The sequence below is a fragment of the Anopheles arabiensis genome, chromosome 2 (assembly GCF_016920715.1).
Source record: "Anopheles arabiensis isolate DONGOLA chromosome 2, AaraD3, whole genome shotgun sequence".
Taxonomy (NCBI): Eukaryota; Metazoa; Arthropoda; class Insecta; order Diptera; family Culicidae; genus Anopheles; species Anopheles arabiensis.
The window spans coordinates 4,087,157-4,100,804 of record NC_053517.1 but is presented as its reverse complement, the minus strand read 5'-3'; the positions used below and the strand labels follow the sequence as shown (position 1 = coordinate 4,100,804).

Below are 13,648 nucleotides of genomic sequence, written 5' to 3'. Positions count from 1 at the left end.
AGTGTGGCAGCTGTCGCGAAACAATTTTGAAAAATGTTGATTTATTTCAGACAGATTTGCTAAAAATTAATGCAGAACAGGTACGACACTTCTTCACACTACTTTATTATGGGTTTTTGAGACTTTTGTTTCGCTCATTTCGTAGAGTTCTGGGTTTTGGTCGATGTTTTGCAGACTACTGTTTGACACAGTGGTCGAGCTCAAACACATTTAAAATCGTTTTTCATCATTGCATTTCGCTCCAGATCCTTTAGTTGGTGTAGAACTAATTTTATAGAAGAAAAAGAATCCAAAATATAAAATTTATTTGGCTGCATTTTTGAAATTTTATTCCAATATTTGTCATAGTTAAGTTAGAGATGATGACCGCAATGGCTGTACCACCGTCAGCAGCTGGATGGTTTTGTTGTTTACTTTTTAGTCAAGTTCCAGCGGCATCGCTCTACGCACAGCTTACGCCGGCAGAATGAGCGAAAACGACGGAATTCACATAGAATATGTCGACGAGCAAGAGCTAAAGCGCGAGTTTCGCCGGTTTATGAGCGATCCGGAGACGAGAGAAAAGGCTGCCAACTATCTGTACGAATCGCTCGTGGACGAAACAATCCTGGGCATCGCGTACGAGGTGCACCACGCAAACAAGACGGGTTCCGGTGCCGCCGTCGAGGGTGAGCCAGAGGACAGCAAACCGTACACGATCGTCGACCAGCCCGATACGGACGTGTTCGGTTCGTCCAACACCAAGAAAGCCATCGACTGCCACTGTCCGAACTGTAATCGCATCGTAGCCGCATCGCGATTTGCTCCACATCTGGAAAAGTGCATGGGTAAGAACGCATCCGCATCCTCCGTACGCAGCAGTTCGGCGAGTCTGGTCTGCAAATGCATTCGTTTACATATTTTTAGGTATGGGAAGAAACTCCTCACGCATCGCAAGCAGACGCATCGCGAACACACGTGACGTGGGAACAGGCAATTATTTCGGCGGCGACGAGGACGACGAAGACGACGCGGACTGGTCGGGAGAGAAGCGCAAAAAGAAGATCTCGCAGGTGCGCACTAATGGGAGCAAGAAAAATGGCAAAACCTCATGAAAGTAGGTGCACGTACGGGGTTGATTAGCGGCAAGTGCTCCTGGAGACGGCTGAGATGTTTGCGGGCCAAAACAAAAAAAAACCGCCACCGGCATCAGCAACCCCTACGAAGAAAGCGCGAATGTGTGATGCATTCCAAACCAGTCACATGACTTGACCTCCCTATCCATCGAATGTTGGACCTCAGTAGAACGAACGCGGTTCGGTTGAATCTCGGCGATGATATTGTACATGCACTTTCTGCAATGTTAAATTGCCAAATGAACTCCACAACTGGTGGTTTTACCTAGTAAGCGTCGCGTTCGTGGTAACGCACGCCGATGTGGAACACCGTAGTATCCTATAAACGTGGCAGGGGCAGGTGAATTGAAACCCCAACTTCCAAGTAATAGTATATCTTAAACACACTACCTAGGCTAGCTGAAATGGATTAATAATGTAAACGTAATTCACACACTCCTCGCTCGATTTTCTATATGTAGCGCCAACCGGGAAGCTTATAATGTACGTTTAAACTTTCCCTGTAGTGTGAATAACCGTTCCATGTAAATAAAAGAAGATTTTCACACTGATACGACCCATCATTTCCTGTACGAATCACGCAGCAAAATCATAAGATCGACGCGTACTGCGCGAACCTCTCGCGTACCGCATCTCCGAGTCCATCGGGGCTGTATGACGCGCGTTCGCCCCCTCAACGTAAATAGATCAAGTGCAGACTGTGTGCGAGTGTGTCGCGACTGCACGGCCCGTAAATTAATATCCCGAATTGATGTGTAGTTTATTTTTACGATCGTTCTACCAGATGGACAGGCTTCCAAAAACCGCCGAGTACGGTTTGTTTACTTTTTATTTTGCGTTATTTTCTCTCAACTCATCCAGCGTGTGCGTGTGTGCATTCGTAAAACCGCGATCGCACAGTTTGACGACCGACCGCCGTCGCTCTCGCGCTGATTTTACATGCTCACCGTCTCGCTCTCTCTCACACACTCTCTCGGCAATAGGGTGCGCGCAAAAGGGGTTGGTGTTTCGCGCGTTGTTTGCCGCGCTGTGGTATTACAACGCTACAGGCAGCTCCGTGGTACAGCTTGATCCAGACGCACACGGTACAGAGGTTCGTTACTATGGCTTCCATATCCGGCATACTACGATAAAGTAAACCGAGAGCGGGTCAGAAACACCGAAAGCCGTGCGTGGTTAGTGTTTTTTTTTGAAAATGTCACTTCTTCTCCAAGCAACCCGTCGAAGAACCAGTTTAGTTTAGGGTTGCTTCCCGTCCAAGATCGTCGCCAGTTATCCATCCATATCCGTGTGGTTTGCAACATGATTCATACGAACGTGCCCGCGTACGATGTTGTGATATGATGAGATCATAACTTACTCGCCGAAGCATACGCAATGAGGTAATGCGTTATTTCTAAGTCGCACCGGAATGCATACATAGCTTAAATCCGAACGAACTCAAGGACGGGCGAGTTTTAATTTATTCATGGTTGTGCAGCTGTGTTTATGGTCGATTCGGCAGGCTGTGCTGGGTGTGTAGTGCCACAAGGGAGAAAGAAAAGAAAACAAGAAATCCAATCGTCGGTCGGTGGTTGTGTGGTGCGCTTCGTTCGCACTAAATCAACGTTGGTGGAGTGAAAATCGCACAGAACGTGACCGGAACCATGACGATTCTGTGCTCCCATCATCGTATCGTGGAAAAGGAACCGTCCAAAGTAAATCCCCGCTGGAAGTGTAAGTGTAAGCTGGTGCAACTGTTTGTAAATCTTTTTCGCATGCACTGTACTTCAAACCACTTGTGGCACTTATCTTATCGTTTCGTCCTTTCAGCCTGTACCGTGTTTTCGTTGCTGATGATTGTGTCATCGTGCCTGGTGGTTAGTTTCAGTTTGCACGGTCTAATTGCAGACTACAAACACCATTGTTTGCTAAAAGCAAACCTACATTTTGTGCCGATAGCAGTCGAGAATGGCTCCGATACCGGAACGAACCAAACGGCTGTTCAATGTAATGTACCCTTCAATGCCTCAAGCTAACACACCTACTTTGATTGACCATTCTTTCCATCGTTTCCACCAGATGGCATCGATGAATATTGGAGCAATTGGAACAGTGGGTTGTACTGTGAGACCCTCAAAAACATGCCACTCTTCCAAGGAATCTGTTGTACGATATGGTTAGCTCTTTTCCTAGTGCACGGCCCAGGAGGGTAAGTTAAGCATGTGAAAAGACCGGGAAGCCAACGTAGTGCATTTATATTCCTCACCTTTTTTTCTGCAGAATTCTTCCACAACCCTGGCGGATAGTGTTTCCGTCATTGATATTTTTCCTAGGCTGCACGGTCGTGTCCCTGCTAACGGCGAGTTTCATCACCCAGGGCCTGAGGCATCTTTGTGCCGAGTTTCAGAAGGTGGACTCAGTTCAGGGTATGAGCTGCGCCCGGTTGATACTTTACTTTTCGTTAGTCCAGGACACCGCGGCGCTGGTGCAGGTGGATAAGAACTTTTTCCTAACGCTGGCATTCTCCTGGATCTGGGTCGGCGCTACTGTGTTTGGGTTAGTGATAATACTGCTCCGCATCGTACTGATGCCAGACTTTGAGCTATTTCGAGTCGTCGTATCGATGCACGGAATGCGTAAAGGTTTGTTGTTTTACTGTGTTTAATTTTTTGTAAATTTTAATCCAATATTCGTCTTCATTTTTTTAGATCTTCCCATGCTTCAAACAGAAGAATCGGCTAGTTGTACTACTTCTGAGCTATGAGTTTTGGAATTGCTGAATAAATCAAGGGTGTGTTGTGTGCATATTAGTGATACTAAACAAATACTACAGTAACCTCTCAAACGTGACGAAGACAGGTCAGGTTTTACTGATCAAATATAGAAGGTTCCACTTTTCTGTTAACTTTAGGATAGTTATGCAGTTTTCGTACTTGGTGGGCATGAATAAACTTATAACATTGTGAACTATTCTGGAATAACAATACAGAATCCTAAGGTCCTACCCATGGTCAAGGTAAGTCATATTTGTTCTATCATTATTTTATCAATATCACCATTAAGAAGAACTTAAGTATTTTGTAAAACCCTTAAAATTCAGATTTAGATTCAGTGAGTTAATCAGTTTCCGAAATCAATTGTGTAACAATTTTTCGTTACCAAATGCATTTTTCACGTGTCTAAACATTCAAATGGAAGATCTGTTTTGGATGCTCTTTCAAAATAACCGGATTTCAAGAAAATTCAATTTAACAACTGTCAACCTCCGGCACCGGCCACCAGGTGTCGAGCACCCGGTGCATCGCTGTCAAGGTTTGTTGTGACTCGCAAACAATACGCAGCAAAACAATGTTTCCCTCTGTGCAGTAGCATAATTCTTGGACAAACACACTCACACCCACACCATGAGCTTAGCAGGTAATGATGAACAGTATCTAACATTAGGGGGGATGTTGGGGGAGAGGGAAATTACGACACTGGGCCCCCACAATGGCACCCACAGACAATGAAGGGCGTCCGTGGCCGTATCTACAGCACCGAGCACACACCCAACAGGCAGCACGTACAAGTGATTATTTGTTTTATCGTCAACGAGTTGATTAGTGCTACGAATGGTTGGCCACATCCGCTGATAATGCCGCCCATACAGCCGTTCTGTACTGTTGTACTGTTCTGTACTGACGCCATGAAGCCCTACTGTCAGCATTGCTAATTTTCGGCCGACCCAACACGCGTGCGAGCCGCGACCCTCACACAGCATCTTTGACCGAAATCTTCACCACTACAGCGAAAGCCCCACACAGCTTCACGGTTGAACGACACAGATCGATGCTTCCCCGAGTGCGCGGGTCGCAGGCAGACATTGGCGGAGGCTTTCTCGGGATCGAGAGCCGAGCGGCAGCAGCAGCAGCAAAACGAGTCTGGTGGTGGTAAAAGTGAAAGTACGGCGGCACCATAGCCTGCTGTGATCCAGCGTGATCGTCGTGTGTATTTGCGCCCGTGTGTTGGTTTCTTGGCATCTTACGCAGCTGTTTTAATACCATCTTGCGATCGTGTACGGTCGCGAGGCACGGTGTCGTAGCGGACACGCGTTCGGTCCTTATTGGTTTGCAGGGAAAATAGTGAGACACTTACCGCGCAATAGTGTAGTGGGGTTGTGCTTCGCAGTCGTGCCTAACATAAGGCTTTATCGTGCGCAGTATTTCGCCACCGGGCGTACTTATAGTTTTCTGCTGTATTTCTGCCACTAACGCAATTGTGATACAAGGTGATTGTGGTTGATCGTGTGGGCATGTCCACGTGTCGTGAAGCTGGCGAGAAAGCCTCAAAAAACATAATTTATCAACACCCTTTCCATATGTTTCTTCCACGCTTCTCTTCCAGCCCACCAGCACCAGCACAATGACGTACAATCTGGATGAACTGAAAAAGCGCTCCGTCGTGGCGAGCACCTCACACAACATAAGCAACAATCTGAAGCCCGCGCCCAAACATGAGAAGGTACCGGAATCGGGGAAAACGATCACCGAAATCACGCGCACCCACCGGACGGCGTACATCATCTTCGTGTCGCTGCTGCTGGATCTGCTGGCGTTCACGATGATACTGCCGCTGCTTCCGTCCCTGCTCGAGTACTATCGCAAGAATGACAACCAGCTGTACGGTTACCTGGCCAACAGTATTAAGCAATTTCAGCTGTGGATCGGTGCGCCGGAACGCTTCACCAGCGTCCTGTTCGGGGGAGCGCTCGGCTCGATGTTTAGCTTTCTGCAGTTCCTGAGCAGTCCCATCGTCGGTGCACTGTCCGATTACTACGGGCGCAAACCACTGATGTTGCTGTGCGCGGTAAGGTGAAAGGTGAAAGCGTTCGAACGGCGCAAATCGTTAATGGTTTCCTTTTTCCACCCACCTTTACAGACCGGCATTGCCGCTTCGTACGGCATTTGGGCGTACTCGGAATCGTTCCTGCTGTTTGTGATAGCACGGTTCGTCGGTGGCATCAGCAAGGGCAACGTTTCGCTCTGCATGGCCGTAATAACGGACGTCTCGAACCAGCAGAACCGCGGCAAAGCGATGGCCCTAGTAGGGATTGCCTTTTCGCTCGGCTTCATAGCGGGTCCCATGATCGGGGCGACGTTTTCCCGCTTCTCGGACAAAACCGGCACGCTGTGGTTCTTCGCACCGGCCATGTTTGCGATGCTGCTGGCCGTCGCCGACATACTGTTTCTGGTGCTCTGCCTGAAGGAAACGCTGCCGAAGGAGAAGCGATCCACGCGCATCATCAACTCGCTGTCGCATGCGATCGATCACATCAGTATTAGAGCGTTGTTTCGCTTTTCCGCGGTGGAAAATCTGTCCCAGAAGGATGTGCGCTCGCTCAGGCGGCTGGGCGTGACGTACTTTCTTTACCTGTTCCTGTACTCCGGGCTCGAGTTTACGGTGACGTTCTTGATGTACCACAAGTTCGGCTACACCTCGATCGATCAGGCGAAAATGTTCCTTACCACAGGTACGGCGTGTTGAGGCGAAATTCAAGAGATTTATTGTAACATTGCGTGACATTTTCTTTCCCCTTTCCTTCAGGTGTACTGATGGCGCTACTGCAAGGTTCCGTTGTACGCCGGCTTCCCGACCGACTAGTAAAGACTTCCGCCGTATTTGGCCTGTATTTAATCATTCCCGCCTTCATCATCGTCGGTTTGGCCGAGTCGTCTCCAGTGCTCTACCTGGGCATGATACTATTCGCCATCTGTAAGCTCCCGATGCCTCAACTGGCTCAATTGGCTTGTTTTAACTCTTCACCTACATTCCCTTTTTTTAGCCACCGCGTTTGTAGTCACTTGCATGACCACAATCACTTCCAAGTACGGTGACTTCCACCAGAAGGGAACTGTGCTGGGAGTGTTCCGATCGCTGGGAGCTCTCGCCCGGGCTGTCGGCCCCATCGTGGCCTCGATGGCGTTCTGGAGTGTCGGTGCTCGGTTTACTTACATCGCCGGCGGCATACTGCTACTGTGGCCCGCACTGATGCTGCAGTACTTAAAGCTGTGAATGCTCCTGCTAACCCACCGCGTTGCGTCAGTTTGTGTCCTTCGTTTTTCTATTCCGTCGTTTTTTGTATTGTTATAGTGTATACATTGTATTTATAAGGCAACAACAACCGGTATTGATATTTTTTACAGTATTCTGTAAACTCCTTTTACCAACCTGTGGCTACGATTGGCCGCATTTGGGGTTTCGAATCTCCGATGTATTCGACTAGAAGAGTATTGCTCTGTGAAAGGATTTAGCAAACAAAAATTGCATCAACAAAACGTAGAGCAAAGCGCGTTGCGTAATGGGTGCAATAGAGTGGATGTGAAGAAAGGAAGAAAGGAAGAAACAATCTTCAACACCAGTTGAGTTTGCGATGGATAGTAGCAATATAACCAGTATAGTGAAATAGTTTAAGTAATGCAGTGAAACAATCAAACAACACGCGACACCACATAAAAAGAACACTTTTCACTTACAACAACGTGTTTATTAATTAAATAGCACATACTAATATAAAACATGTTCGAAACTGGACAATCAATAACAGTGTTAAGCACGCCCGAGGGTTCATTGGTTTTCCATTTTGGTCCAAGCATGAGGTTGAGGTAAGGCTACCAGTACATTAGGATGGAATGCAAGGTCGTTTTTTCAAACCGTTCACTGAGTATGTTAAGTTCTAGATACTAAAGGAGATTGTTTTGGAAAGAGAATTTTTGGTGTTCGTGTGCGCAGCTGCGTCATGGTCAGCTAATACCGTACAGTGTACCCAGCACGGTAATAAGTACTAGCCCATACGCTAAACTGTTTGGCCGGAACGTTGAAGCACCGGAGCAAATGCCATCCACCTCGATCATGTGATCTATGCAGCGGCACCGTCCATGATAGCAGCCCGTGTCGCGATCGATGCAATTATCGTTCACCTCACAAATCCCGTTCAAGTGTACCGACGAAACACATTTCTGGAAGATGGATGAAGCATTTTACAAAAAAAAACACGTAATGACCGGGAATGAATCAACTGTATACGTACAAATCCTGCCTCGTGGAATCGGCTCGCACAGGTGCACCGGCCCGCCGTTATACCGTCCGTCCCGGTGGTGATGCGGCACTGGGAGTGTGGAATGTTGTACAAACACTGTATGTTTTCCTCGCAAAGGTCGTAAATTTTGCTCGCAACTGCGGAAAATCAGAACGGAAAGTATTATAATTTCCATACCATATGGAACGAATCGGAGCAAAACGCCTAAAGAGCGGCTTACGTACTGGGCAAACACCGATTGCGCTGCTCGTTCAGCACGTGACTGACGCGGCACGTACAGATCTCCTGCGCGCAGCGCGAATTGTCCGTCACGCATTCCTCGTCCCGGAAGCACTGGTCGCCCAGCTTCGCATCGTGCAGGCAGCGGTTGCGGTCCGCGTTCGGATGCTTGCCCGGGGTGCACACGCAGATCCCGTCCCGGCAGTACGTATCGTTGCCGATGCAGTTGTTCGTCAGCCGGCAGTACTCGCCCAGGTAGCTCGTCTTGTAGCAGCGCTTCTCCCGCTCGACGTAGTGCGCACCGTCCACGCACTGGCAGGAGTTGTCGCGGCATTCCGAGTTGCCCGTGCTGAGCGTGTACTGGCACTGGTCGTTGTGTAGGCAGTAGTCACCGATATCGGTAGCCGCTGGAATGGGGAGAAGATTTGAGGGTGCCGATGGAATGCAATGGAACTAATCGAACGAACTAAGATGTGGGTGCTATGTGGGGTTAGTGAATGTTGTTACCTCTCAAGCATCGACGCGTGTTATTGCTGTCTGTCACGGCGAAGTAACCGGCCATGCACGAACACACGCCATACTCGTGGACGGAATTGTACCGTTCGCAGTACGCCTGCAGCGGACATTCATCGTCCGTGCGGCAAACGTTGGCTGTTCCTGTGAAGGCAAAGGGATGGTCATTGCAATGCCAAAACAATATCCAGCCTCTCGTGTGGAGAAGCTGTGCAAGGGAATTGTACTGTTTAACTGTTCCTCATACGGAAAACACGAACCAACTATCGCCAGAGGGTTTTAACCCCAATCGAATGAGTTTTTGTTGTGGTTTGATTGCGTGTATGTATCATTCTTTAGCTGCTCATTTTAGCTTACACACACACACAAACGCACTCCAAACACTTCCATCTCATGAAGCAAGTGGGAATAATACACCGTAGCATTGTTCGGGAGCCTTAAACACTCGACTTGCCTAAACACCTTCCAAGTACACTTAGCCCCAATTCGATACGGCGCTCCTCTGCCCAAATCTTACTCCCTCTTAATGCCCCCTACTCTATTTCTCTGGGTTCTGGGGGTTTCCCTCTGTTATGCTGCTATGGGATGATGCTGTGCACCGCATGAACATTAGCATTCCTCTGCCCGCAGTCGATGTTATGTAAAACGAGCATGATGAACCTCGGAATTCTCTCCAGCATAGGTGGTGCTCCTTCCCAACCCATCCATCCTAACACGGTGGGGGGGTGACTTCACTTCCGCTTCCAACCGCATCCATCGCTGGAGGAGCGTAAGCGCATCCGAGCGGAAGCACGTGAAGGCCATTTGCGTATACGCGTGGTACCACACCTTTAAAGTGCGCAATCGTATCGGGGGCGCAGTCAATGCTACTTTGATGCTTCTTTTTTGCTATTCAAGCTGATCGATACACGAATGGGAATTTTTTTGTGTGCTCCTCTTTTACGAGCAGATGGGTGTGTGTGTGTTTTTTTTTCTTTTCAGCTAATTTGTGAACCGCGAAGGCTACGAAACTGATGGTTTGTCTTGGGGGCAACATGGTAAGTGCATTCTCTTCACTGCTCCTCTTCGCTGGAAGTAATGTTTTGTTCAATCTAGGTCATTTGCAACACAAATGAACTGATTTACTGTACTGTTTAATAGAAACTATTGAATTTAAAACGCTACCAACCGTCGTTTAGCCCAATCGCCCATCGATAACATCGTTTCGCACGTGAGCGAGCGGCCCTTGTTTGCGCTGTGCGCATGAAGTCATACAAATTTATTGCACTCCTCTCACCACCTGGAACGGAATCCCCCGATCGACTCCCGCCTCCCCCACACCAAATTGACTGCCATTTTTTAATCAGTCCGCTTCGGATCGATCACTTAAATTTTTATTGTTAGTCTATCCAATCAATTTCCACCGAAGTGCCAATCAATAATGATTAATGCACATAGCGTGGCACAAATCGGTTTTTACCCAAGCGATAGCCTATCCCGATAACACACCCTCAATCACACACACACTGCCGGGACTGCGCAATCGGGTCAATATTGTATTGCTTCAACTGCACGCGTTATTTTGATAGATTTGAGCTACTTAGCCAATTTTACTAGTACTGTACGCTGCACCAACAACAGGAGGGTGGACTTTGTTATGCTGGACACCGATCTGTTTAAACTATTCCATTGGTATGATAGTATCATTTTTTTGGAAAATATTTACTTCCGATGCTTCAAACTCCCAAACACACTCACAAACAAAACACCGTGCAGTATTAAACCACGCGAAAAAACACTCCAAACGGTTAACCCCACTCGCTCAGGGTCAGCAACGGCAACCACACAACGCGAAAACCATTTTTCCACTTACGCCGTATAAACGTTTGACACTGCACAACACTTCCGATGATGGTCAGTAGCAGCAGCAGCAGCACCAACAGTGGCCCAGCAACGCCCACCGACATCCACCGCAGACTTCCGGGCGTCGTCCGCGCTCGTTTGCGCCGCCGACCGGTTGCGTATGGTAGGGTGCACATGGTACGCACCAGCAGTATTATTGCGCTTTACGGCGTCGTGGTGGAACGATCGCGGCGTGGCGCCGACAACATCACGGCGCGGGATCGGATAGCACACTGATCCACATTTTCTCTTTTTGCGGCCCCGGTCACACAGGCACACTCCACCCAAGTGGGGAGGGGATGGGGGTGCAGCTTCAGCGTCTAATGTTGCAGGCAACAGTGGCGGATTGTGGTGGAAACGCAGAGACGCCCAAAAAAAGAGAATACACACACACACACACACACTCCCCTCAATGGTGCGCTGGTAACAACAATGGAACGTGATGGAATTGCGCGGTCAATCCGTGCTTTTTTTCCTCCTATGGGGTTGAGTTTTCCTCTCACAGCCGCGCTCCCAGCAGTAAGGGGGGAGGAGGTTGCTGCTGCTGTGTTGCTCATTCCGATTCATTGGTCTTCTCTATTGTGCGGTGGACTATGGTAACGATGCAGTTCACAGTTTTTTTTTTGTAATGTATTAATTTTTAAAAATAAATATAAAAACAATCTTTTGTTCACGATTCTTGATCATAAAATGGTCAGGCAATTTACCCGGTAATATAAAAATATGTCTCATGTAAAATATATTACATGTCCGCTGTGCATTCGCCATAGTGCCTATTGGCCCACCAACTATGCCCCAACCAACCCTCTCGGAAAGAGGGGCAACGTGTTTTCACGGTGCAATCAATCGGCAATTACACCGCCTCCGGGGGCTTGGTCCGAGAAAAAGCTCGCAACAGTACGATTGTTGATACATACGGATTTGGGAGTCTGTAAGGTCTGTAGCTCACCTCCGCTACCTTCTCACCCACCTCACCGTCAACCGCCTTCAGTCAAAGGCGGTACGAATTTGAGGTAGATGAAGAAGAAGAGCCATGAATCTCACCACGGTTCAACCTCGAATATGATGAACCACCTCAATCGCAGCATGCCATTGTTTCCAGCAGCAACAGCAACAGCAACGATGAAGCAACACAGAACGATGGTGAATGGGTAGAGTGAAAGAGAGAGAGAGAGAGAGAGAGAGAGAGAGAGAGAGAGAGAGAGAGAGAGAGAAAGAGAGAGAGAGAGAATAGGGGACTGCAAAAACTAAACCAAACCGTTGTGCTTTATGGGAACTACGCGGAAACAGGGCGATTTAAAATTGTAATAGAAACTCAAAAGAACACAGCATTGTGTAATCGCATTTTAATGAATTGGCTGACAACTTTTCACCGACCATTGAAGGGGAGGAGAGGGAGATTAATTAACTTTTGCCGGACAAAAGCATCATCAACAGCAACAATCCAACGACCGGGGAGAGCATTTAACAGGCAAAACAGAGGGATCACGTGTTTGTTACCGAGCGACAAACAGATTTGAAAGGCGGAGGAATACGGATGGTAATTAATGTAGTGAAATGAAAATAACGACACGAATTATACAGCCGCAAATCGGAATGGTTTGTGAAAAGTGTTATGCAAAAAGCACGACAATAAAACGACTTTCGTTTGGGAATTGTTTGTTTCTTCAAGGTATTGGTGTCGCTTGCCTTTACCGCATGAAGCGAAGGGAAACAGATACACCAATAATAAGGTAATTTGTGTGATGATCGATCGCCAATGACCAGCGTTAATGGACCGGGAGTAGAGGCTCATTACGGCCTATTAGCCCACGCTCGTACCATGGCGAAACATTCTAATATGCCCTCGGCAGGATGTTACCCACTGGCCCTGGCCCATGTCCCAATGTAATCGCAAGCCGATCCTTCAATGTACCTATTTATGAAATTCAATTACTCTTATACGCCTCCGATTAGAGGCCCGGCGTGGACCCCCACCCTGATGGGGGGTGGGGGGTGATTAAACGACTGTCAATCGAGCAGATCGAGCGAAGCGGAGGTTAAGGTGCAGTCAAAACAACAGCGTAAATCAAGCGACTAAGCTATGCGGAAACCGTACCCAACTACCTAACAGCACCCCCGTGGTCCACACAATCTTGCACAAAAGCATGCACGGGTACAACGGGTTCCATTTATCAATCGAAAGGTGATTATGATAAGCGATACGCGTCGATAACATCATCATCATCATCCCTTTTTGGTAAATGCGGAGCATAGTTTTGGTAACAAGCTGTAAATGGCTGTGAATGAGTGACCCAAAACGGTCCGTGTGTGTGTGTGTGAGAGAGAGAGAGCGAGAGAAGGGATAGCAGGGCTGCCCGGCTGGGAGGCGGGTGTGATTGTATTCCCGCGCACGGCCAAAGGTCCACAGCAGAAGCAATCGTCCAATGCTCAACAGGTGGTAATACACGCGTGCTTAGATTGATGTTTGTCACCATGGAGTCCCCCTCCCCCTCTAGAACGATAGCAATGATAACGATCAATGCGCTATCTCACGTAGGGGAGGTTGGAGGGAGGAATTTAAAAACAACTCCAAAACACACGAACGATCGATTAGTAATCAGCGTTTGATGGTTTGCATGGTTTGGTATAACACTTGCCATTGCTACAAACCGTTGACGTCAGCTGCAATGCGTTAAAATGGCTTAAACGTGCAGCGAACGTGAATCACCGGGCGTGCAGGCGTGCTTTTTTCTGATTACAAGGAAGAATTACACTGCAAATCCGTGTGTTGATCATACCGCGCTGATGATGGGACACCGGCTAGCCCCGGGGTAGCCAATAAATGGTGGTGATTTATTAGAATCATTGCGATTACTGCTGC

General features: G+C 48.0%; 4 protein-coding genes across 9 annotated transcripts; 3 read left to right on the top strand and 1 right to left on the bottom strand.

Annotated features, from left to right (window-relative positions):
- The first annotated feature begins 397 nt into the window (after positions 1–397).
- Positions 398–1,668, top strand: LOC120896865 (SAGA-associated factor 11 homolog). The gene is made up of 2 exons (XM_040301370.1): positions 398–827; positions 907–1,668. Exons 1-2 carry the CDS (start codon positions 467–469, stop codon positions 1,092–1,094), a joined length of 549 nt encoding a protein of 182 aa, XP_040157304.1. The 5' UTR covers positions 398–466; the 3' UTR covers positions 1,095–1,668.
- Positions 1,669–2,126: 458 nt separating this feature from the next.
- Positions 2,127–4,064, top strand: LOC120896815. 3 transcript variants are annotated; one of them, XM_040301289.1, is made up of 6 exons: positions 2,127–2,497; positions 2,620–2,831; positions 2,928–3,104; positions 3,177–3,306; positions 3,378–3,739; positions 3,806–4,064. In XM_040301289.1, the coding sequence occupies exons 2-6, from the start codon at positions 2,762–2,764 to the stop codon at positions 3,859–3,861; spliced, it is 795 nt and encodes a 264-aa protein (XP_040157223.1). In that variant the 5' UTR covers positions 2,127–2,497; positions 2,620–2,761; the 3' UTR covers positions 3,862–4,064. The 3 variants fall into 3 exon arrangements, with proteins under 3 accessions (XP_040157223.1, XP_040157213.1, XP_040157207.1); XM_040301279.1 differs by having other exon boundaries at positions 2,596–2,831; XM_040301273.1 differs by having other exon boundaries at positions 2,127–2,831.
- LOC120896773 (major facilitator superfamily domain-containing protein 10) lies at positions 4,005–7,611 on the top strand. 3 transcript variants are annotated; one of them, XM_040301197.1, is made up of 5 exons: positions 4,005–4,113; positions 5,481–5,942; positions 6,015–6,606; positions 6,681–6,848; positions 6,919–7,611. In XM_040301197.1, exons 1-5 carry the CDS (start codon positions 4,105–4,107, stop codon positions 7,146–7,148), a joined length of 1,461 nt encoding a protein of 486 aa, XP_040157131.1. In that variant the 5' UTR covers positions 4,005–4,104; the 3' UTR covers positions 7,149–7,611. The 3 variants fall into 3 exon arrangements, with proteins under 3 accessions (XP_040157131.1, XP_040157149.1, XP_040157139.1); XM_040301215.1 differs by lacking the exon at positions 4,005–4,113 and adding an exon at positions 4,351–4,514; XM_040301205.1 differs by lacking the exon at positions 4,005–4,113 and adding an exon at positions 4,555–5,364.
- On the bottom strand, positions 7,596–11,009 carry LOC120896788 (prion-like-(Q/N-rich) domain-bearing protein 25). Of its 2 annotated transcripts, none has more exons than XM_040301229.1 (5): positions 10,757–11,009; positions 8,899–9,048; positions 8,397–8,798; positions 8,164–8,309; positions 7,596–8,092 (listed from the first exon to the last, which is right to left on the bottom strand). In XM_040301229.1, the coding sequence occupies exons 1-5, from the start codon at positions 10,920–10,922 to the stop codon at positions 7,877–7,879; spliced, it is 1,080 nt and encodes a 359-aa protein (XP_040157163.1). In that variant the 5' UTR covers positions 10,923–11,009; the 3' UTR covers positions 7,596–7,876. The 2 variants fall into 2 exon arrangements, with proteins under 2 accessions (XP_040157163.1, XP_040157173.1); XM_040301239.1 differs by lacking the exon at positions 10,757–11,009 and adding an exon at positions 10,642–10,743.
- Between the last annotated feature and the right edge of the window lie 2,639 nt (positions 11,010–13,648).

What these genes read in the sequence shown, in the direction of transcription:
- LOC120896865 (XM_040301370.1), top strand. Translation starts at nt 467, where the DNA reads ATGAGCGAAAACGACGGAATTCACATAGAATATGTCGACGAGCAAGAG. An exon ending in ACATCTGGAAAAGTGCATGG is followed by an intron (nt 828 to 906) that starts GTAAGAACGCAT and finishes ACATATTTTTAG; the next exon opens with GTATGGGAAGAAACTCCTCA.
- LOC120896815 (XM_040301289.1), top strand. Translation starts at nt 2,762, where the DNA reads ATGACGATTCTGTGCTCCCATCATCGTATCGTGGAAAAGGAACCGTCC. An exon ending in AGTAAATCCCCGCTGGAAGT is followed by an intron (nt 2,832 to 2,927) that starts GTAAGTGTAAGC and finishes TCGTCCTTTCAG; the next exon opens with CCTGTACCGTGTTTTCGTTG. An exon ending in GAACCAAACGGCTGTTCAAT is followed by an intron (nt 3,105 to 3,176) that starts GTAATGTACCCT and finishes CGTTTCCACCAG; the next exon opens with ATGGCATCGATGAATATTGG.
- LOC120896773 (XM_040301197.1), top strand. An exon ending in CACTGATGTTGCTGTGCGCG is followed by an intron (nt 5,943 to 6,014) that starts GTAAGGTGAAAG and finishes CCACCTTTACAG; the next exon opens with ACCGGCATTGCCGCTTCGTA. An exon ending in GAAAATGTTCCTTACCACAG is followed by an intron (nt 6,607 to 6,680) that starts GTACGGCGTGTT and finishes CCTTTCCTTCAG; the next exon opens with GTGTACTGATGGCGCTACTG.
- LOC120896788 (XM_040301229.1), bottom strand. Translation starts at nt 10,922, where the DNA reads ATGTGCACCCTACCATACGCAACCGGTCGGCGGCGCAAACGAGCGCGG. An exon ending in GTGTCAAACGTTTATACGGC is followed by an intron (nt 9,049 to 10,756) that starts GTAAGTGGAAAA and finishes TTGCCTTCACAG; the next exon opens with GAACAGCCAACGTTTGCCGC. An exon ending in CACGCGTCGATGCTTGAGAG is followed by an intron (nt 8,799 to 8,898) that starts GTAACAACATTC and finishes TCCCCATTCCAG; the next exon opens with CGGCTACCGATATCGGTGAC.